The sequence below is a fragment of the Sinohyriopsis cumingii genome, chromosome 9 (assembly GCF_028554795.1).
Source record: "Sinohyriopsis cumingii isolate HCF-2022 chromosome 9, ASM2855479v2, whole genome shotgun sequence".
NCBI classification, from domain to species: domain Eukaryota; kingdom Metazoa; phylum Mollusca; class Bivalvia; order Unionida; family Unionidae; genus Sinohyriopsis; species Sinohyriopsis cumingii.
In genome coordinates, this window is record NC_142969.1 from 57383335 (window position 1) to 57409603 (window position 26269).

At 34.6% G+C, this 26269-nt stretch overlaps 1 protein-coding gene across 4 annotated transcripts in view; it reads left to right on the top strand.

Moving 5' to 3' along the window:
- LOC149791874 (serine/threonine-protein kinase DCLK3-like) overlaps positions 1-26269 on the top strand; it is a 427773-nt gene that overhangs the window by 349514 nt on the left and 51990 nt on the right. Inside the window, exons 3-4 of one of the 4 annotated variants that reach the window (XM_089970376.1) lie at positions 7675-7710; positions 12761-12793. The exons of 2 other annotated variants lie outside the window; for them this stretch is intronic. In XM_089970376.1, coding sequence (XP_089826502.1) covers positions 7675-7710; positions 12761-12793 — 69 coding nt within the window. The remainder of the gene's footprint in view (positions 1-7674; positions 7711-12760; positions 12794-26269) is intronic. One more of the 4 variants, XM_089970377.1, reaches the window with a different exon arrangement.

The following is a 26269-nucleotide window of genomic DNA, read 5'->3' on the forward strand; positions in this document are numbered from 1 at the left end:
TTGGGCCTGATGACTTCAAATAATTTGGGTGCTAATTATCCATAGTTTAATGTTTCCTTTATCAACTTTCTCAATTATTAACAGTTGACATGCTTCATAAATTTGGAATTTTTGTGCTTCTTGTGAACGTGAGTTTTTTTTAATTGGTTTTGATTTCCTATATCAGAGTTGGATTTTGTACCATATTCCAACCATTATTCCTGATCATACACATCAATTATTGATGCCAGTGTCCTTAACAAAGGTGAAATATTTGGCCATTATTCTTGTGAGACTACCAAGTTTAATACCTGGAACTAGATCATAAGGCCATTTATGCTCTGAATATTTGCACTGGAATATTACTGAAATATTAAGGTATATTTTAATTTTGTTTTGTATAGGTGTAAGCATCATAATTCAACAAATGACATTGTAGGTTCAAAGAACACAAAAGCAATATAAGAATGGTTGTCTTTCACCTTGGTAAGTTACTCTTAAGTAAAAGAAACAATGAACAATGGCAAATGGCATTTCACCAGAATCAAGAATGAACACATTTGGTAATTAAAATTTCTTGGATGATTTTTAAAGAGTTATATTGATTCTATGTCATAATTGCCTGCCCTTATTAAATATAGAAAAATCCTAAAATTGGTTTTTTCTTTAAAATAGCTTAACAGAATTTGACCGAATTTGACAGAAAGGATCTGACCTAAAGACCATGCAAACTGTACAAATTATATATAACTGCTTTTAACTATGGCTGCAATCGAGAAACCTTCCAGCAATTTTATTTGTTAAAACAACAAATACCACCCCAAAAACTTGCTAACAGAATTAAGCTGATTTGAGAAATCAAACTGGTGAGGAGACTTTTCCGTTTCTTTCAAATGATTGCCACTCTACCAACAAATCAGGCTGCTGTTCCTTAAAGTTAAAAGCCCTTTAAATGGCCTCTCCTCAGAACTGCACAACAGAACGTGATCAAACTTGACAGAAAATATTCTAACACGGAAGTTGTTGTTGTTGTTGTTCTTGTGGGGTTTAATGCCATTTTTCAGCACACGATAGGCTATACATGGCGGCCAGTATTAATGGTGGAGGAAGAACCCGGGAAAACCCCGGAAAGAACCACCAACCCACGAGAAGCTACTGGCAAGCTTTCTCACATACCCACATTGGCTGAATCCTAGACTCGAACCGCCGCAGACAGAGGTGAGATGGCAGTGATCCGTAATGAAGAGCGCTTTAGACCACTCGGCCACTCGGGGCCCCCTAACACGAAAGACTTGCAGTTTTGTAGAAATGATGCTAATATACATCAAATATGTTTGCTGTTACAGAAAATTGATTAAATTGACAAAATATGTTAGAAAGCATCCATTTATACAGGCTTTTTTAAGTTGATACAACTGATGTCAGTTGTCAAGTATGGCTGCTGTTACTAAAATTAGAAAAACATTTAATCTCCAGTAAGGCTTACAATAATGCAGGTTTCTTGGCCAACTGCATTTACATTTTGCTTTGAGGCATATTTCATCCAGGTGAGTGATCTCAGCTCCAGTTTGGCATTTTGTGGCAGATTAACTCCACAGCAGTTGCTTTAGACAGTTATTGCATTTGGACTGGCATTAAAAATTCTGCATCTGTATATAAAAATATTTTCCTAAACGTTTCAAAATACCTGTCAATTGTTAGCAGTCATAGAGCAACCTACATGAATATTTTAATGGCCATTGCAGATTTTAGGTTGCCAGGCCCTAATAATTTGAATGCCTTAGACAATGAGAGCAGAAGTAAATGGTGTGGGGAATTGATTGTAGAAGATGACACAAAGTGAAGATGTTAAAGTAATTTAAAGTTATTTTTTAATATTATTCTTAAAACTGTTAGACATAACTATTGACAGTCATTATCTACTTTGACCTCAAGCCAGCCAGCAAAAATCAGAATATGGACTTCTGTAAACCATTTCTTCATAGTCTTACATGTATGCTCCCACTTCCAGATTTCATGACATGTCTAAACTCACAGTAATCTCAAGCAGCTTAGTATCTTTTATATCTGCTGCAGTAATTATCAACATAAAAATGGCAGCTGAGTATTTTGTATTTCTGCTGCAGTAATTATCAACATAAAAATGGCAGCTGAGTATTTTGTGTTTCTGCTGCAATAATTATCAACATGTAAATGGTAGCTGAGTATTTTGTATTTCTGCTGCAGTAATTATCAACATAAAAATGGCAGCTGAGTATTTTGTATTTCTGCTGCAGTAATTATCAGCATATAAATGGCAGCTGATTATTTTTTATTTCTGCTGCAATAATTATCAACATATAAATGGCAGCTGATTATTTTGTATTTCTGCTGCAGTAATTATCAACATAAAAATGGCAGCTGAGTATTTTGTATTTCTGCTGCTATAATTATCAACATATAAATGGCAGCTGAGTATTTTGTATTTCTGCTGCAGTAATTATCAACATAAAAATGGCAGCTGAGTATTTTGTCTTTCTGCTGCAGTAGTTATCAATGTGTACACATCAGCTGAGTATTTTGTATTTCTGCTGCAGTACTTATCAATGTATATATGGCAGCTGAGTATTTCATGTATATATGGCAGCAGAGTATTTCATATTTCCACTGCACTAATTGCCAACACATACATGGCAGCTGAGTATTTCATATTTCCACTGCATTAATTACCAACACATACATGGCAGCTGAGTATTTCATATTTCCACTTGCATTAATTACCAACATATACATGGCAGCTGAGTATTTCATATTTCCACTGCACTAATTGCCAACACATACATGGCAGCTGAGTATTTCATATTTCCACTGCATTAATTACCAACATATACATGGCAGCTGAGTATTTTGTATTTCCACTGCATTAATTACCAACATATACATGGCAGCTGAGTATTTTGTATTTCCATTTGCATTAATTACCTACATATACATGGCAGCTGAGTATTTCATATTTCCACTGAATTAATTGCCGACACATATATGGCAGCTGAGTATTTTGTATTTCCACTGCATTAATTACCAACATATACATGGCAGCTGAGTATTTCATATTTCCACTTGCATTAATTACCAACATATACATGGCAGCGGAGTATTTCATTTTTCGACTGCATTAATTACCAACATATACATGGCAGCTGAGTATTTTGTATTTCCACTTGCATTAATTGCCAACATATACATGGCAGCTGAGTATTTTGTATTTCCACTTGCATTAATTACCAACATATACATGGAAGCTGAGTATTTCATATTTCCACTTGCATTAATTACCAACATATACATGGCAGTGGAGTATTTCATATTTCGACTGCATTAATTACCAACATATACATGGCAGCTGAGTATTTTGTATTTCCACTTGCATTAATTACCAACATATACATGGCAGCTGAGTATTTCATATTTCCACTGCATTAATTACCAACATATACATGGCAGCTGAATATTTCATATTTCCACTGCATTAATTACCAACATATACATGGCAGCTGAGTATTTTGTATTTCCACTTGCATTAATTACCAACATATACATGGCAGCTGAGTATTTCATATTTCCACTGAATTAATTGCCAACATATATATGGCAGCTGAGTATTTTGTATTTCCACTGCATTAATTACCATCATATGCCTGGCAGCTGAGTATTTTTTATTTCCACTGCAGTAAATATCAGCATATGCATGGAAGCTGAATATTTCATATCTCCACTTCAGTAATTATCAACGTGTACACATCAGCTGAGCATTTGTCTTTCTGCTGCAGTAATTATCACACATCAGCTGAGTATTTTGTCTTTCTGCTGCAGTAATTATCACACATCAGCTGAGTATTTTGTCTTTCTGCTGCAGTAATTATCACACATCAGCTGAGTATTTTGTCTTTATGCTGCAGTAATTATCACACATCAGCTGAGTATTTTGTCTTTCTGCTGCAGTAATTATCACACATCAGCTGAGTATTTTGTCTTTCTGCTGCAGTAATTATCAATGTATACATGGCAGTAGAGTATTTTTTATTTCTACTGCAGTAATTATCAGTGTATGCACACACATGTTAGTGTTCCCTAATTTGTCTCCAGAACAGATTGTTTAGAAAATTAAATACAATTTTATATACTTGTTACCTGATATCTTTTCTTTTCCCTTCAATAGCCCCCTCTGCAGCATCACCCAAAATAATCATAATGCTGATCTCCACACAAAAGAGTCTCAGTTTCAAATTGTCTGCTTCCAGTGCTTATCAGCTGTTATCTGATCACCTGATTCATGTGCAGTTTGATAACTGTGCTCATCTGAATGTATGGTAGGAAATGTGTGTGTGTGTGTGTGTAATTTGGATTTTTAACATTGATTTAACAATTTTTCAGTCATATCACTACGATGTCTGCAGTGTGACAGTTTTAATAGTGATATTTAGCACTGGGGCATCATGCTGCAGACAAATTAGATATGTATATATCAAGAATCTATTTGACTGTCTGTCTGTCTGTATTCAGAAGGTTTATCAGAAGTGATATATCTTTGTCACTGCTTATCTGCCTATCTCGTTTGTTTTACTTGTCTAAAGATCAAATCAATTAACATGTTACGATATAAAACCAGAAGAGTGTCAACTTACAAAGAAGGTAAATTTTAAAAAAATAATAGGTACACTGATGACAGAATCCACCAAAGTAAATTAGGGATTGGCTAATAAGGGGAGTGTAAGGAGGGGAGTGTTCATGTTCAATAGTAATAATAAATTTTACGATGACATGAAGCCATTCTCACACAATGTTTACCCAGTATGAATTAAAATAATAAATAGAAAATTTAACTTTCAGTTTGAATTTAATGATTGGAGAAAGTTTTTTTTTAAAACTTGAGAAACAAATTACCTTTTTATGGTAATACATTTTAATTGACAGAAATTCTTTCCATTTAAATTTTAAATATTTTTTTAGTTGATTCATTAATATAACTGAGTGTTTACATAATGAAATCTGTGGTTAATTTCCACATTTTCCCTTTATTCCAGATTTCCCTAAACTAAAGTTAGCAAAACTCTCAACAACTAATTATGTGTTAAATAAACTCAATACATGTACTACAAAAATGGGTGTGGGCTCATGCTAATATACAAATAGGCATCTCACAATCCAAAATGGGATTATGCTGTAAATTAAACAGTTACTTATCTGAAATTTTTTTTAGTGTAAAACATACTGTATATGCTTGCTTCTAAGTCGAGTCCAGCTGCAAACTGCACAGACCCAGATCTGTCGCCACAGTAATGAAGATCTGGGTCTTTGTCGCAATAATGCAGATCTGGCTCTATGTACTATGTTAGCAGTAATCAGTAGAACAAACAACATAGACCCTGATCTGCTGGAGCATTATGTGATGGATGTTGTTTGCAGTCAGCCTTTACACTATCTTAAGAGGTAGCCAGCTCAGAATTAAACAGGACTAAAGCAAATGCAACAGTGTAACAAAAAGTGATACAGTTTTATAAATGTAAATGTCCAGTTGGAAAATAGACAGTAATTTAACCAGTGGTTGGTTGATAATAAGAAGACTGTATGCTTATAATTGGAAAGTGTTCATGCAATTTTTTCTTGCTGTAGTATGATTCCTGAAGAATGCCAAAGGTCAGCCAGTTGACAGTTTTCACTTGAATTGCTGAATTTTCTGTTTGGAACACTCTAATATAACTTTATAAAATGGAGTTCATCACAGTGAAAATTACATAAAACTCCAGCAGGGACCCAAACGTTTCCTTCCAGTAAGTGTGGGGGAAATGTTAATTTTATTTTTTTGTTTGTTTTTGGGATGGGATATTTTTGTTTCTTGTAAGTATTTATATTAGATTTTCACACCAATCATCTTCTTGAACTTACCTTTGTAAATACAAATTTCACATATAATCCTGTTTAGAATCATCAATATATTGACTTGCAAGATAAAATTCCTATGTAGGCAGTATAACGTAGTGTTACTTGGTATTTTTGGTCCGTCATTAGTTGACACCATTTAAACAACTTATCACTCATGTGGTAGTCAGTTTACACAAATTAAAAGTTATTAAACATTGTGTCCTGTGTGCGTGCAAGAATTACTCTAGTTGTTGCTTAGATTCACAGTCTTATATTGGCTTGGACTCTTGATTTGTATAGGGTTTAGTTTACCTCCTCTTGGATATCATTTGGATCAGCTTTCCATAGCATTATAACTGACAAGAAAAATAATTAGGCAGGATCAAAGAAATATAATTTGCAATACATACATGATGCAGTACTCATTCACTACTCATGCAGTACTCATTCACTACTCACACAGTACTCATTCACTACTCATGCAGTACTCATTCACCACTCATGCAGTACTCATTCACTACTCATGCAGTACTCATATAATACTGAAGAAGCACTCATTCACTACTCATGCAGTACTCATTCACTACTCATGCAGTACTCATTCACTACTCATGCAGTACTCATATACTACTCAAGAAGCACTCATTCACTACTCATGCAGTACTCATTCACTACTCATGCAGTACTCATTCAGTAGGCTGATTCATGAAAGACATGCAAAGGGACCCCCCTACCCCCCTTTTGGGTTCGGTAACCTTATATTGAGGTATTTCATAGAGTAAATATGAATGTACTAATATATGAATTCATGACCATACCTGTCTTAGAATAAGGACCAACTTATACTGAGATTTCTTATAGTGAGGGAGTACTGTTTAATATGAGTTGCATACTTAATAATTATAAACCGTATCTTGACAGCTTGAAATTGTTTAATTTTTCATTGATGGGTTTCAGAGCAAACTATATACAATTAATTATAAAAGCCTCCACATCATCAAAAACTATATATGTAGTTTGTACATATATTATGCATACCTCATCACTTTTTAGTCTCATTTGTTTCTCACTAAATTAATCCTCAAAATTATGCTTGTTAAAGCTATATGATTTTGCAGTAATCAGGATGGGGAATTTCATTGGAGACTCGTGTTACCCCTGAATACTTCTACACGTACATGTTTATCTGCCAGAATTGTTACATCCGGAGATTAGTTCAAAACTGTATGTTTTTATTTTTAATGTAAAAGTTTTGAGAATATTTGTTCCCTACCATTTGTGGATCAAAAGTAGTTTTGCTGGTGACTCAGCTAAAATTTCTTTTACAACATAAGCTATAGACCTTTTCAGTGAAAGTTCAAATCTCTAATGTGAATAGCTCTGGAGCCGACTGCAGGTTGTTGCTAGGGGAGGAACTGTCCACTTTAGAGACTTGCAAGTTGTTGCTAGGGGAGGAACTGTCCACTTTAGAGACTTGCAAGTTGTTGCTAGGGGAGGAACTCTTCACCTCAGAGAGCAGAATCTAGGGCATCCTGAATGAATCATTAATTAACTATAACACATCGGCCAAATTTCATTGACTAGTGCATAGTGCCTGAATTTAGTGAACTTGGGAGCATGATGAAAGAAAAACATTGTCATGTGACCTCTGCATACATAAGTCTTAATGTATTTACAGTGAGATCGCTTGGCAGTCCAAATGACCTCTGCATACATAAGTCTAAATGTATTTACAGTGAGATTGCTTGGCAGCCCAAATGACCTCTGCATACATAAGTCTTAATCTATTTACAGTGAGATTGCTTGGCAGTCCAGATGACCTCTGCATACGTAAGTCTTAATGTATTTACAGTGAGATCGCTTGGCAAGTCCAAAGAAAAAATGCCAATGAAAACATGTATTTGCACTTATTTATACTGGTATATTATATTAATTCTCCTTTGATAAGCCCCAGTTTCTTGACCTGTAATGGTGTGCATAATTATCGTTAAACAAGGCTTTTTGAAGATGAATACTTTTCTTTAGATTTTATAGAATGAGGGATGATTTTAATTAATATCATCATGTATGGACTTGAATAAATCGGGGTCCAGCTAGAAATAACATAGACCCTGATCTGTCAGTTTTGATGCACATGGCAAATAATGCAGTGACAGATCTGAATTTTGCAGTTTGCTGTTGGATGTGAACATTTATGGTAAATATCATGGGAAGAACATAGTATAATGTCTACTCCACAAATGCAGGTGCTGAATTTGTTTATTACCACAAACCATATTCAGTATCCTATACAATAACAAATGCATGCCTTTGCAAACCACTTGTCATTGAAAACACTCTGCCTGTATATTGTACATGTATCATTATTTTGAAAAAAGTAGAAATTTTTTTTGCCCCTCATGATTGGGATAGAGTTGGAATGTGTCTGACGTTACTGTTGATTCATCATTTGCACAAGGATTTAAATGCACTTGTTAATGGTATCCAGACAGAAACTTATAACAGAACAAAAATGCAGATATCACATATATAAGGTAATCATTCATTTCAGAGAACTTGGTTTTCTTTGTTGTCAGTTACAGTGTTCTCACACTATTAATGGATCCACAGTGCATGATTGCCTTCTTCTAATGATGGTTTGGTCTTGGTTGAATGAATTCAGATCAAATTTTGTTCTGCATTTACCACCTAATTATTATTATTATACAGTTTTACTTTGTGGCTTGACCTTTAAAATAAAAAAATAAATAATGAAATCATTCAATTATATTATCATTCTACGCAAATATGAAAAGAGCAATGAATTTGCTATTCATACCAATTTGGATAATTATAAACAGATAGTTTTCTGAACAATATTTAGGAGAGTCCAATTGATAGTTTTATCATATACTAGCTGTTATATTTACCTCCCTTGAATTTGTTATTATCCTATCACTGGGGTATTGTTTTCATATACTAGCTGTTATATTTACCTCTCTTGAATTTGTTATCATCCTATCACTGGGGTATAGTTTTCATATACTAGCTGTTATATTTACCTCTTGAATTTGTTATTATCCTGATCACTGGGGTCTAGCTTTCATATACTAGCTGTTATATTTACGTCTCTTGAATTTGTTATTATCCTCATCTTTGGGATTTTGTATTTTATATACACGAAACATAAGTAATTTTAAATTGGATTAAAACTGTAAAGGTCTGTAGTGGTCATCATATTTGGAAAGCAAATGATAGGGAATTATATATCCTTCCCCACACCTTCTAGCAGAGATTATTATATGATGTTCATCCATTTGTCTGTCTATTAACAATTTTGTTTTTGCATGATAACAAGAAGAGTAATTTACCATCTGCAGTTGCCATACATTGTGGATAACTTCTATTAGGGTAGGGATGAACCTTATCAATTTTGGGGATACAAATTCAAAGGTCAAGGTCACTGTGACTGTAAAAAAAAGAAAAACAGTTTTTTGACAATAACTCAAATTCTATACCATCTGTATATACATACATATATATATATATATATATATATATATATATATATATATATATATATATATATATATATATATATATATATTATACTTGTCTATTTAGATGGCTTGTACTTGTGGTGAGGAAAGCCTCATGAGTTTTGGCTCAGAAGGTCAAATATCAAGGTCATTATGAATGAAAGAAGAGAAATGGTTTCCAAATAACAGCGTTAGTTCTATATCACAGACCTGGACCAGACTCTATCAATGGTTTGAACTTTGGATAAGAAAGAAACTTATTGATTGCCTGACCATGTATAACAGAATGCATGTAAAAATATTTTCATAGTCATTATCAAATAATAACAGTAATACAACATGTTATCCATTGTTGTACTGAGTGTTGGATTTCAGGTTTCCTACAATTTTTAACAGTAATACAACATGTTATCCATTGTTGTACCGAGTGTTGGATTTCAGGTTTCCTACAAATAATAACAGTAATACAATATGTTATCCATTGTTGTACTGAGTGTTGGATTTCATGTTTCCTACAAATAATAACAGTAAAATACAACATGTTATCCATTGTTGTACTTAGTGTTGGGTTTCAGGTTTCCTACAATTTTTAGCACAAATTTCAATCCTTAGGCACACTGCTTAATCAATTATTTATAATGAAAAACAGTCATTTATTACTTCAGATTTGTTGTGCCCTCCAGAGTTATGGGCATAGGTATGGTTGGCCCATTATTTGCTGTAAAAATTTATACATTCATCTTTTTAATTAAGGACTGTATGATACATTATAACACTGATGTACTTACTCATTTCATTGACCCAGCATATGTGTGATACTGGTCGTCTTTCTAGGTGTAAATAATGTACACACACACGTGCGTGCGCACGCACACACACACACACACACACACACACACACACACACACACACACACACACACACACACACACACACACACACACACACACACACACACACACACACACACAGAGTTTCTTGTGTATAAATCAATCATTAAATCAATCTGTTTGTTATTAAAAAACAGTATTTTAATTCTTGAAAACATATCCAGTGTGCCTTTTGTACCAGTAAAGACAAATAAGTTTTTGTTGCATTTGATAAAGTGTCTTACTGACAAAGATCAATTTGATATCATTATTGTTACAGTGGAATTCATGTGCATGAACTTTGTACAGACTATAATAATTAGTTGTCTTTTATTGATATGCTATGTTTAATTCAGCATATTTTGCCACATATATATATCCATGCAAATTAATGAAGTTTTCATAGTGCAAGCTTGTTGACTGATATGCTAGGAAAGTTTTAAGTTTCTGATTAACAAATGCTTAGCTTTGAGTTGCATGCCATCCATTTGACTTGCTAGGGCATGAAGTCATCAGGGTCTGTTCTAGAACATACATTTTATGGGGCAAATACAGCCCACATTGAAAAAAGGTGAATGTTTGGAATATTGGAGGAATTTAATGAAGAAATAAATGTCTGGTTTAAAGAAATGATGCATGCTTTCCATGCATTTCATTTGATCAGTTGCTGTAATTTTAAGTAATTAGCACATGTCCTGCTATCATACACCCAAGAATAGACTCTGAATTATACATCATAAAGTGTTACTGCATGGTTTGATGATATCTTGAAAATTTACAGATGCAGTACTCTGTCCTCCTATAGTGCACCTCATTATAAGGCTTAACCTTTTTATAAGGTAGTCTCTTTTATAAAGCAGCCCCTTTTATACGGTTGGTATTGCCATCAGTCATATTACATGAATTAAAATTTACAACAGGTAATCTATGGTAAAATTCAGTCCATTTTTCTGGCTCCCATGACTGGCATTATAGTGAGGGAATACTGTACAGTAATTTCAACAACATAATATCATTCCTACTTTATATTAGAAATAAATACATTGCTTTGTTCATGCATAATATGCCTCCAGGGTTTGCTGTCATGTAAAATTATCTAGCAGTTCAGGGTGAATTAAGCTGTTTGTTATACTAATAATTTCATGCTAACATACTATGTGTACATGTTGACTTGAACTGTTCCCCAGATGACATAAAAGTGCTACTGCCAGTACAAAACTTTTGACCCTGGGGTCAGTTTCACTTTGAAAGTTTGTGTCTGTTAGGTGTGTATAGAGAATAGACAGTGACAAAACAAAATGCAATATTGCACTCACAAAAAACTAAAACAACAAAAACTTGCTTAATCATTACATTTTTGATAATATCTCTTTACTTTTGGCAGAAACTTTTGAAAACACGGTTAAATTTTAAAAGAGTGCCTTTCCACAAGTTTTAGCAGATTTGAACTTGTAGTGGCAGTAACATTATCTAAGTTGTAAGGGGAGGCAACCCACTAAGGATTGGGATAATAGACCCTGATTTGATTAACATTATTTAGTGACTGAACTTAGTCTGCCCTGTTTGTAATTAGCTATGAATTATAACTGATAAGTATGATAAACATAAGATCAGTAGTAAGAAAACTGATTGTTTCCTTTCAACATCAATTGTAAATCAGAACTCTGACCTCTGAGAAATAATTGACACAATATAAATTGAAGGAAATAAGCACATACAAGGGAAATAGACCTCATTAGTTTTTGTTAAAATACTTACTGAATGATCAGGGTCTGTTCTAGAACTAAAACTTGGTGTGGTGGGCATTCCCCCATCTATTTGAAAAAAGGTTTCAGAATATATCAGGGACTAGATGGGGAACAAAATTGTGTAATTGTGTTAGAAATAAGCTAGAATCTGGCATCATGCATCCTAATATAGAAAATTTGAATAGACCCTGGCAAAGGATGAAATTTTACTGATTTTTTTATGAGGCCCATGTGGTTAAGTTGGGATATCAGTTGTTTATTTTTAAAGTTAAACTATTTCAAGCAGAAACTTAAGTACATTATTTGTATTTTGAACTTCAGTAGTTACATAAATACTTTGACCTTTCATTGTTTTAGGTCATTTAGAAACAGAATGTTTGACAACCTAAACTTTAAGTTTTGCATCTTAAAATGACTGCTAGCTTCTAAAGCACTTGTTTAAAATAATTGTATGCAATATTCAGCAAGTTAAAATATTACTGATGTTTCTTGCAAATATGTTTCATTGTGTTGCATGTACCTTTTTTCAAAGCTGAATTTTAAATTTTGAAACTTTATCATTCACTCTTAAGTTTGAGTGCAACTAGATTATGTCAAAGAAACATGTTGAAACCTTGGACATTAGTTTTCTGCATTATTAGGTTCAAACATCTGTTTTCTTGCAGCTCCATCATTTTCAGAATAACAGGGGCCAGGCAAGGTTCTGTTTTAAGAGTTGTACTTTCAATATTTATCTCTTTGCAGCTGCACCCATTGAGGGTCCTCTCCGAGCTAACGGTAATTAGAAAATCTTCAAAAGTCTTTCTTTGCCGTTAGTTGAAAAGATACTAAATACTAACTAATTGTACTTTTTATCAAAGCAGCATGCACATTTGCACTGTGAAAGTATTTTGTTTTGTTTCATGTTCAGGTAGGAAATACTAATGCTATTTAAATATTTTTAATTATTTGCTTCCTTAGACTTTTTATTGCTTGAGTGAAATATAACATTTGCTAACAATTGTTGTTGTTTTTGATGTTTTTAAATATTAACATGAATAAGTTACCTGTACTTAAGGTCAAGCACAGCACTTACGGTATGGCCCACACCGAAGCATCACTGGTCAAGTGTTTGTTAAAATTTGCTGTTTCAACTTTTCAAAACCATGAGAGTGATTTGGACCAAATTTATGAAAAGACATACTTGTACCAAGACCTTTGATGTTTATGCAAACATTGTCAATTGGCTAGTGTCTTTCAAAGAGTAAAGCTTTTCAGCAACTTCTTAAAAACTGCCTACATATTTACTTACACATAAGTTGAGTCCAACTGCAAACTGCCAAGACCCAGATATAGGAACACATTATTTGTCAGCAGACCTGGATCTATACTGTAGTTAGTTAGGAGCAATCAGTAGAACAAACAACATAGACCTTGATCTGATGGGGTATTATGCAGTGGATGAGCAGGGTTGATGTTGTTTTTACGGTTGGAATCAGCATATGGGAGTACACATGGTAACAAATTTTAAGAAGTCATTGAAAAGCTTTGCCCTCTTGACATCTTCTCAAAAACTGAAACAGAACTAAATTAAACAGAAGGCATCCTGGCATGAAGGAGTCATTTAAATTTGTTCAAATATGGCTACCATTACTAGTGACGGAAAAATCTTGGAATTTTTTTAATTAAAAACCACTCAACAGGATTGGACCAGCTTTGAGAGAAAGCATCTTTGCTTGAAGGTTTTGCACTTTTATAGACTGACACTAACGGTAATTTAGCATCAAATACAAGTGTCATTGCTAAAGTAGAAAATGATTTACCCAAAAAAAAACCTGATTAACAGACTTGAACCAATTTGATAGAACTCATCTGTTGGAAAGTTCTTTCAAAACTGGACGATTGATTTTGATATGCCTTGAAATATAGATGAATATAAAATGAGAAAAGCCTTGAAAATGACTGTCTTAATAAAATACACAATCAATAGCATTCAAAAAAAATGTTTCTGTAGAATTTGTAAATACCCTACTAATCCCGAGTTACTGACCAGCTTGTCTAAATTTCATTTGCCAGAAAGGCAAATGTCAGCCAGATGAATGATCCTGTAACCATGTGAACCCCTGTTATAACCAACATGAGTTACCACACATCATTAATACATGCACATTAATTCATTCTTCTTTCTTTTGAAAAATATCTATATATTTTATATTTCATGAAAAGATTGATAAATAATTATTATAATTTGTTTTGAGATACATGTGTATCATAGAATTTTGATTAATTGATTACATCAGGAAGCATGAGAATGGTTTGAATGAAGGAAAGTATGAATCATTGATGCTGTATTTCTGCATATCACAGATATTAAAGAAAACAAAATTGTATTAATTATTAAGGCTTTTTGGTAATTCCTGACTGTGATTAAGATTAGTAGGGTTCTTCTAGACCTTTCAATTTTACCAGCAGATAATTATGATTCACTGATTTTGAAAAGAGGTGGCTGTTCATGAAACTAATTGGTGACAGACTGCAAAACAGACACTTTTAACCAGCTGTTAGGGCAAGTCATACAGACCTGTGATTAATAAGCACCTGACTGTAATCACTATTGGATGCAGTATGTTATGCACAAGTTATAGTAACACAATAACCATAATTGGTAACCAATATTCCCTTTTCTGCTTGTTTTACACCATCTGTAATTATTTAAAAACCAATGAAGTTGTTCATTCCTGTGTGCATTTGTTTCCCTATTTCACCTATTTTCATGAAAACTGATATGTAAATACATCACAGGAAGCACATCTCTGTCATATCAAAACTAATTCACAGTGACCTGATGTTACCTAATGTCCATACTTGAGTGACTTTTTTATTTTCAGATTTTTGTTTGTTAAACCTTCATTGTTTTATATATTGTTTCACCAGATTTCACATTGTTTTATATATTGTTTCACCAGATTTCACTAAAGTGACATTATTTTAAACCAGGGTGCACAACCCCCAGCCCACGGATCTGGCCCGTGAATGTGTTCTGTCTGGCTCTCAGGGCAAATTAAAACAACACAGAAATCTGGCCTGTCAACAGTAATTATATTAAAGAAATGAGTTTCTGCAGCCCTTGAGTGGTCTTAGAAAATGCAATCTGGCCCTTGGCCAAGAAAGGTTGTGCACCCCTGTTTTAAACATTTTGTTCATTACACCATCATATCTTGGACCTTATTTCAGTTAAACTGATGAAAATTGGCATGTAGATGCATCTCAGGAAAAAAATTCAACCTTACCAGAGATATGTCACTGTGACCTGAATTGCATTCTTGAATAATTTCAGCTATTTGTTGCACCTTCAGTAATTTCACATATACTCATGTCACTTAGTTTATGGATGCATCTCACAAGAGACCATACCAAAACTAGGTAACTGTAACTTAATTTGTAGGCTTGACTGATTTTCACTTATTCTTTTGTTACTTTTCAGTATCTTTTAACTTTTTTACCTACTCTCATAAAAGTTTCTACTTATCAGTATATGCATCTAAGTGGGGCAAACTAAACTATATAAAACTAAATCACTGACCTGATTTAAATGTTTTTTTTGAGTGTTGTTTGTATTTGCATCTGTTTGTTTTATATAGTGCTACTTGAGTACTTGAGTCCAAACTCAACTGTGAAAATATCTATTAATCAGGGACATGTGTTACTTGCATTTTTTCTTATTTATGTTCAGTTTGACTTATCACAACATCTTTGGCTCATACTATTTTTTGAATGTCATGTATATGTTAGAGTATCATTTTTGTAACACAAGGGAGAACACTCTTACAAGATCTACTTTTGGTGGACTGATTTACAAGCTATACTACTAAATAATATACTAGCCAAATAAAGACTGTACTGATTATTAACTCAGGTATTAAACTTGAAGCAGCCATTGGTCGTGGTCACATTGGCTGATCAGATTGATAAGTACTGATTGAAATACTTCCTTCTGATTGGTTGGATGAAAATTTTGGAAGATAAGAATCTTTTAATTATGATATCACTAATTGACATGCAGTTTTTATAGTGTGTATTATAAATATTTGACGAAAGTTTGCATTTTTTTATGTAGAAATTTTCTATATTTTGTACTTAAATTTTCAGAACTGTTAGACAATGGGTTGTGAGTGAGTAGCATGCTTTCAGACATGGCTTCAAATAAAGCTATAGGATGAGTACTTGAGGCTGAGTTGTATCTGCCACATTGGATACACATGTCCTAAATTTGGTGCAACAGGCAGTCCTTTATAGTTTATATACACTCTATCTTTAGCCCTGTTACATCTGGAGTATAGTGCTCTGCCTAAGGGTACAGCGCAGTAGCCAACCCTGTCTGATCCACTGGTAGGATTCGAACCTGCATCCATTTAGATTCTTGAGTGAATAATCTGCATTAATGTATTTTTGTGGGTATCAGTTTCCATGGTCTTGCCAAAAATACATTTTTATGGGTGTCAGTTTCCATGGTCTTACCAAAAATTACATTTTTATGGGTTCTTTACTTTGTTTGGGACAGATATCTTGGTGATTTTTCAAAAGAAGAATTACTGATTTCGTAAGTTTGTGCTTTGGAGCAACCACAGAATCCACACAAGTTTTGTACTTATGATAAATAATTCTTTCCTCTATGTCATGAGCAGTGATTACAGCCAGAGTAACAGGTTCAAATCCTGTCCAGATCAGCCTGAATCAGCTGTCTTGCCAGCATATCCCTTGTCTATGCTCTGGGCACCCATTTGTCTTGCCAGCATTTCCCTTGCCTGTGCTCTGAGGGCACCCATTTGTCTTGCCAGCATATCCCTTGGCTATGCTATGGGTGCCCATTTCCTCTGCATCATTTCTTCATACCAGCCTATATACAGTGGAATTGCAGTAGTTAAGTTGGTAGAGCATCAGACTCCTAATCTAAGGGCTGGGGTTCATTACTTGCCCATGCTAGCCTGTGTTGGCCGACTCCATGTGTTGTTGGGCAAGGTACTTGGTTCCCATTATCTCAGCTTTACATAGCTAATAATGTGTTACATATACCATAATAAAACCAGCAAAAACAAATCACCTACTCCAGATTTGATTCCACTGGCAAGGGGATTGGAATTCATGAGTAAATGCAGTGTTTGATGAGTATGTCAGTAATGTGACAAGTCACTCAGAAAGTTGAACAACCCTTGAAAAGGCCTTGTAGAGATTTTAAAGGAATTTCTAATATTTTACTTGATTATTGCATGCAGGCATTTTAATATTGAATTTGTTATGAATCATCTATTTAAGCTTTTATTGCGGACAGATGAACAATACTTTTTTGTTGCCTTCCCTAGCCCTTTGACTCTAGAATAATTTTTTAAATACAAATTCTGAAATTAATATGTGCATCTAATTGAACCAGTTTTGCACAGTACTGGAAGTGCTTAGTACATTATAAAAACTAATCACTATCTATCAATCAATCAATCTATATATATATATATATATATATATATATATATATATATATATATATATATATATATATATATATATATATATATATATATATATATATATATATAATGTTATTAAAACAAACTACCTACCTACCCCAATTTTTAAAACCAGTGCTATAGGAAACATGCATATCTCTTTTCTTTGGCCTAATAGGGTATATTATATGGAAAATATAACTCAGCCTGTATACTGGATCCATTGTCATGCATGTGTTATATTAGGACTCTTGTTCAGATGAGATACTTTCAAGTGAGGGCCTAATTTATATGGATCAAAAGGTAGTATTGTACAGGTCATTTTGTCAGAGTAGTTTGTGGTAATTTATGTGCTGTTAGAGATAGATAGAAAACTTTGTTCATTGTGTTAGTAGAGGGACTTCAATCTCTTCTTTTTTTTGGATATTTTTTTTATTTGTTGTAAAATTTAGGTAAAACATGTCTATTCAGGGTTTCTCTTGTAAGGTAATAGGATTGTAAGCATTGAATTTTTTAAAAAAACCTGACAATCTCAGCCAAATTGATGATCTATATAACACACTGCACACTGTTGATTTATACTACAGTTGACATACATATATTCATTGGGTATACAAAAAAGCATTTATCTGTCATGAATAAATGTAAGGTGCTTGGAACGTGGGTTTGATCTTTTTCTAGTAGTACCACTGAATTGGCAACAGTGTCTTGATAATGGAATTCAAATGAATGCAAGTTATAAAGCTGTTGCTATTTAAAAAGAAGAAAAAATCAGGGCCCACATGAATAGAGCAAGGATCAGGCAGATATTTTTAATTATGATAGAAAATATTGGGCCTGGGATCAAAGGTAGATTAAAAATAGGCATTAATTTGTTTTAAAGTATAAATGCTACAATTGGAAACCTGCAGCATGATTGTTAAGTGTTTCATATTGTGATATGGGGTTAGTAGAGAGTGAGTTATGTACTAATTGGGCTTTTGGTATTATTTTGTGACTTAACTGGATTCAAACTGAGTATAATCTATTTGGAAGTATATATTCCTGCAATTTGGAACCATGCATTATTATGGCATTTTATACTGTAAAATATTGACTCATTACTGTTGAGATTACATTTGAATATCTCTCTCCCCCCATTCCACCTGTGACCCCATAGAAAGAAAAACCATTGCAAGATAGCTAGTAGATCTGTATTCTGACTTTATTTATAGAATTATTAAACCACATCCCTCACTCATTAGAAGGCCCTTCATTATAACACCTTTGTGTTTTGAGTTGTCATGGATACAGTTTTATTATGTAATAGTAAAACTATACGTATCTTGAATTTCATTATCAGACAGTCTCACTATAGGGTGAAATCTAAGTATAAGATTTCTTCACATATTTGTCTTTAATCTTTAATAAGGATATATTTGTTGCAAAATCCATGTCCAATGTATTAAGTTATATACAGAAAATTATTGCCAAAATCATGACCACATTTGAAATTCTTGAACATTTTTAAGCAAGTTTGTAATCTTTGTATAGAATTGTATAGTTGCAGGTATTGCTGTATTAAAATGTCTGAAGTGATGTGATGTGATGTGATTTGGATTTTTAACGTAGCTTTAACAATTGTTCAGTCATATCGCTATGATATCTGCAGTGTGGCAGTTTATAGTGATGTCTAGCACTGGGGCATCATGCTGCAGACATGTAGCATGATGTCCCACCCAGTCACATTATCCTGACACCAGGCCGACCAGTCCTAACACTAACCTCATAATGCTGAGTGCCAAGCAAGGCAGCTGTTAGTACCATTTTTGTAAGTCTTTGGTATGACTCAGCCATGGATCGAACCCATGACTTCCCGCATCTGAGGCAGGCACTCTAACCACTAGGCCACCGGAGCGGTCAAAATGTCTGAAACATTTGTTGTTGTTGTTGTTGTTTTGGGTTTAATACCATTTTTCAGCGCAAGATAGGCTATGCATAGCGGCCAGTATAATTGGTGAAAGAAGAACCAATTAAGGCAAACCCTGGAAAGAACCACCAACCCATGGGAAGCTACTGGCAGCTTTTTCACACATTGGCTGAGCCTAAGACTCGAACCTACAGGGACAGGTGGGATGGCAGTAATTGGTAAAGCTGAGCTTTGTAGACCACTTGGCTGCACAGAGACCATGAAATATTTGCTGTTTGGATGTTATCACATGCACATTATGTATCTGTATGTAGGGTACAGTTTGCTACAAGTGATATGGAAAGATACTGAAAATGGGTAAATATCATTCAGAAAGCAGTTTTACAGGCATATAAGCACTATATTTAATTGACCTAAGCAAGTAGCAAGTCTCAAGTATTTTCTCATGTGGCATATTTTCAGATTTTTTTCAGCATTATTTATAAACCTGAAATTCTTTTCTTTGCAATATGCATTTGTTATATTTCAATTTGGTAATGGAAATTGGTTTAGCTCAGGATAGCTTGGACTGGTCTCCTTTTGTAATTACACATATGGGTGGTAGCTATGTAGGGGCAAGGAATCAGTCTAAGGATAGCTTGGACTGGTCTCCTTTTGTAATTACACATATGGGTGGTAGCTATGTAGGGGCAAGGAATCAGACTAAGGATAGCTAAGTTGCAGGAAAAGTTCACAAATTTGAATGTTCTTAAGCAGTTGGGTTTCTAACATGGGCATGAGTAAGGTTGTTGTGATCTTTTGAGTCCAGATTTATGAAATTTCAGTTTTCTAATCTATATATTGTCAATTCTTACTAGTAAGACTTCTTATGGAACTTGAAACAATTGATCTTATTACCAAGGTGGTCTTAGTAATGAGGTATTTTGAATACTGTTCCTTGAATTTAGTAGTGGTGGGGTGGGAGGTATGTGTCTTTAAAAAAGTCTGTTAGTTGGGCTAGTTTATTGAAAAGCATGAACAGTAATGAAAAAAATGTTTGTGTAAATAAGAAACCGTGAAACAGTTTCAGTTAATTAATCACCTTTTCTGAGAAATCAGAAAAAAATGATAATTATGCTACATGATTTCAAAGCAATAATTCCTGGTTCTTAGTTCTGATCCAAACATAGTAAAATTCTGGGGGAAAAAATTGATTTTAATTCCAGTATTTTTCTAGATTCATGACTTTATTACTAGACACATATGGTAGTAAATGTGGTTCATGCTCAGGGACATAGAATATGCTTGTACTCGCCTGCATCTTGTACGATGGAACTAATGGTGATAAACATCATGTTGACTCAGTGATTGTCATTCTGTACTCTTGACTGGACTCATGACCAAAAGGTATAGGTTTAAATTCTACCATTGGATCAACCTGTGTCAGTTACCATGGTGATTCCATGGGCAAGGCATTTTACTCCATTTGCCTCAGCAATAAATAACCTATTTGTGTTTCTGTACTATAAAATACCAAATCAAACCTCTCTCTTTAGTTATTTTGTATAGATTGTACTTTATTTATATTGCATAATTAACACTAATTTTCTAATTTTAAACCTGATTACTAAACACAGTACTGAAATTCAGTTTTGAAAAAGTTGAAAATTGAAGGGTTGACAAGAATATTGTTTCTTGAATGAAGGATGAGCTTTCAATTAATATATCAATGTAATCGATGTGGTTGTTAGGACTTACTAATGGGAAATAAATGTGATCTAGGGCTTGATAATATGATTGAGTTCCTTCCTTTGGAAACAAGAAAAAGACGTGGTTGTTAGGAAACAAAAAAACAGACGTGGTTGTTAGGACTTTTTAAAGGGAAGTAAATAGTGATCTCAGGCCTGATATTATGGTTGAGTTTCTTCCCTTTGACAAAGAAAAAACAGATGTGGTTGTTAGGGTGCATGGGACAGTTTTATGGACAAATTTAATGTTGCATACACTCGCCTAAAAAAAACATTCATACAGAAATAAAATACAAGAGTGAGGTCAAAAAGGTTCATATTTTTGGACAGGTATAATAAAGCAAAACATAAGAATATCATTCACTTTACCTGACAAGTCAGTGGAAATTCATAGTATAAAACAATGATGCACCCCACCCCCAAATTTATACATGCATTTTTCATGTCTGAAGGCTGTTTTTGAGAATACCTGATGATCACAGTGCAAACACAAACATTGTGTACTTAATAGCTTGATGCAATTCAGAATAGTTGTCATCCAGGCAGTTTTTCAGATATTGTACTTGCCTTGTACCAATGTGTCAACTGTTATAAGTGGCTAAGTTCTGCTTCCTAGCTGACTATTAGTATTTCACTGGCTACATACTGTGCCATGACTGCGCAAGGTGTACATGCCTCATATCAGTTTCAAGATCAACACAAGCTGGAAAGACCATATTCACAAATATATCCATATCTTTAATTATTACACAATAATTGCTTAAAAAGTCACACCATAGCCTTAAGTTAAGAAATTTGACAGGCCAATTTACAAAACTGTCCCCTGCTACTGTAGGACTTTTTAAGGAGAAGTAAATAGTGATACATGTACCATACCTGATATTATGATTGAGTTCCTTCCCTTAGACACAGAACAAAGTGTGATGTGATGTGATTTGGATTTTTAAAGTAGCTTTAACAATTTTTCAGTCATATCATTATAACGTCTGTAATGTGGCAGTTTATAGTGATGTCTAGCAGTGGGGCATCATGCCACAGACATGTAGTATGATATCCCACCTAGTCACATTATCCTTAAGTTAAAAATATTACCTGTTAAAGACTGAATCTGTTTGAGAAAAGCCAAATTAATGTACAGGATATCCCATAGTGCTCCTGAATATTTACAACCACTTTTCCAGTATAGGCTACCTGGTAATACTCTCCACCTGCGATCCATGTCTACCAAACAGTATAAAATTCCCAAACCAAATAAGGAGTTATTTAAAAAAGTTTCCAATACTCTGGAACTCTGCTCTGGAATAGTATTCCAGTTGAGATTAGAAATGCCCACTATTTCCTTCTTCCATACCCAGTATATCCAATGGCTTCAGAGATGCAGCTAAAATAAATAAATTCCTTTGTGTGAGGGCCTTAAGGTAGATTAGTTCTTAGCTAATTGTGTTACCCTCTTTAAATAAGGTCATTATTATTAATTTCATTATACCAGGCCAACCAGTCCTAACACTATAACTTCTTAATGCTGAATGCCTGCAAGGCAGCTGTTAGTACCATTTTTGTAAGTCTTTGGTATGACTTGGATGGGGGATTGAACCCACAACCTCCCGCATCCGAGGTGGATGCTCTAACCACTAGGCCACTGGAGCGGTCCACAGAACAAAGAAGACAAAGTCAAAATTTATGATGGAAGGTGTTTAATAGCACTTTTTACACATTATTGATTCTATCAGGAAATGCGAGCTAAGAGCCATGCCCAAATGAACATTGAGGCAGCCAACATTGGCTGGCTTGGAGTTATTAAACTGGTGACACTTGGATTATGAACATTGAGGTGGCCAACATTGTCTGGTCTGGAGTTATTAAACCCGTGACACTTGGATTATGAACATTGAGGCAGCCAACATTGGCTGGCCTGGATTTATTAAACTGGTGACACTTGGATTATGAACATTGAGGTGGCCAACATTGGCTGGCCTGGAGTTATTAAACTGGTGACACTTGGATTATGAGTCTGACACTGTACCAACTGAGATACCATGACTGCCCATACAGAGCAGTTACCTTAAGTTTATATTGCATTCAAGATTAATGTAGGCTATGTTTATGTGTCAAGAGACATGAAGATAGCGCCCTTGGAGTGTCGTCTGTCATGTTTTACGTGTCGTCTGTCATGTTTTACGTGTCATCTGTCATGTTTTCCTTTAGCAAATCCTTAATACAGAACTGAAATAGGCAATGTGTTGTGCAACATTACTTCAGCATATTTCTCCTTTTTCCAAATATGAGAAATTTTATAATTTTGACAGACACAGTTATGGGAATGTGAAATATTAGTAGGATATTTTTGGTTGGTTTGGTATGGTGTTTTACAGCACAGACACAAGTAGCTATTTAGTGCTGAGGCAGATGGGGTCAGATGCCTTTCCCAATGATACAGTGGAGGTCAACTGGACTGATCCAATGGTAGGATTTGAACCTGCACCCATTTGGTCACAATTCCAGCATCCACACCACTGAACCATGGTGGCAGTGCCTACCTCTGTTAATTGCTTCTTTTAGTGTGCATGAGAATTCATCCTTCATAGTTGACATACCCTGAAGTCTTCAAGGGGATATTTTTATGAACACAGGACTTTAACATATCACACTGCAACTATGAGTCTATAACGATTTATGTGCAAACTCAGCTGTTTTTCCCCTCAGAAAGCATAGTTAATGTTAATGTGATTAAAGTTGTCACAGACATTAGAAGATTAAATACAATATGAACATGTCATCATGCTCATAAATGACAGAGTAAACTTTGTGTCCAAGCATGTGAATTCCCCACACCTTCTATGCCATTAGGAGTTAAAGATATAAGCCATCTAAAGGATGAAGATGTTTCTGCTTGGAGATAAGTTGACTGGTTCAAAATTATTTTGTTCCTGAGGTTATATTGATTTTTATTGACATTCCATGGACTGTTTCCCAGGGTGGGTCGATTTTTGTTATACGCTTTGTTGTACTTTATAACAGTTGATTACCTAGTATGATTAATGCCTTTTTTTAGTCCATGGAAAGGAACCGATATTATATTTTTCACATGGAACTTTTCTAAACTGAAGGAAGTTAACTAGAGGTGTGTATCAGTAAATATAAATATACAGCCTGCTACAACAAGATGGTTGGAGTCAACAGAATGATATTATGTTGGGCAACATATTGTGCAATATCGAGGGAAGTTATTTGACTGTAGTAAATTTTGCTAGGGGTAGGCACAAAACAAGGAGTTTCATTGACACATATTCAGCAACTGCTCTGGTGGCTTAGTGGTTAGAGCATCTGCCTCAGATGGGGAGGTCGTGGGTTTGATCCCCATCCATGTCATACCAAAGACTCATAAAGATGGTCCTAACAGTTGCCTCGTTGGCACTCAGCATTAAGAGGTTAGTGTTAGAACTGGATAATATGACTGGGTGGACATCAGGCTAAATGCTATATGGATAATGTGACTGAGTGGGACATCATGCTACATGTCTGCTGCATGATGCCCCAGTGCTAGACATCACTATAAACTGCCACACTGCAGACATCATAGCCATATGACTGAAAAATTGTTAAAGCTACATTAAAAATCTAAATCACACACACACACACACATCCAGCATAAATTGTTGAATACACAATGAGAAATATCATGTGTACTTGCTTATAAGTGGAGTCCAGCTGTGCTGACAGGCCAGTCTATTTTATTTGTTCTGCTGATTACTCCTAACAAAATTCATTGACCCAGATCTGCTGATTACTCCTAACAAAATTCATTGACCCAGATCTACTGATTACTCCTAACAAAATTCATTGACCCAGATCTACTGATTACTCCTAACAAAATTCATTGACCCAGATCTACTGATTACTCCTAACAAAATTCATTGACCCAGATCTGTTGATTACTCCTAACAAAATTCATTGACCCAGATCTGCTGATTACTCCTAACAAAATTCATTGACCCAGATCTGCTGATTACTCCTAACAAAAAAATCATTGACCCAGATCTACTGATTACTCCTAACAAAATTCATTGACCCAGATCTACTGATTACTTCCAGATCTACTGATTACTCCTAACAAAATTCATTGACCCAGATCTGCTGATTACTCCTAACAAAAAAAATCATTGACCCAGATCTACTGATTACTCCTAACAAAATTCATTGACCCAGGTCTACTGATTACTCCTCACAAAATTCATTGACCCAGATCTGCTGATTACTCCTAACAAAATTCACTGACCCAGATCTGCTGATTACTCCTAACAAAATTCATTGACCCAGATCTACTGATTACTCCCAGGTCTACTGATTACTCCTAACAAAATTCACTGACCCAGATCTACTGATTACTCCTAACAAAATTCACTGACCCAGATCTACTGATTACTCCTAACAAAATTCATTGACCCAGGTCTGCTGATTACTCCTAATAAAATTCATTGACCCAGATCTACTGATTACTCCCAGATCTACTGATTACTCCCAGATCTACTGATTACTCCTAACACAATTCATTGACCCAGATCTGCTGATTACTCCTAACAAAAAAATCATTGACCCAGATCTACTGATTACTCCTAACAAAATTCATTGACCCAGGTCTACTGATTACTCCTCACAAAATTCATTGACCCAGATCTGCTGATTACTCCTAACAAAATTCACTGACCCAGTTCTGCTGATTACTCCTAACAAAATTCATTGACCCAGATCTACTGATTACTCCCAGGTCTACTGATTACTCCTAACAAAATTCACTGACCCAGATCTACTCATTACTCGTAACAAAATTCATTGACCCAGATCTGTTGATTACTCCTAGCAAAATTCATTGACCCAGATCTGCTGATTACTCCTAACAAAAAAATCATTGACCCAGATCTACTGATTACTCCTAACAAAATTCATTGACCCAGATCTACTGATTACTCCCAGGTCTACTGATTACTCCTAACAAAATTCACTGACCCAGATCTGCTGATTACTCCTAACAAAATTCATTGACCCAGGTCTACTGATTACTCCTAACAAAATTCACTGACCCAGATCTACTCATTACTCGTAACAAAATTCATTGACCCAGATCTGTTGATTACTCCTA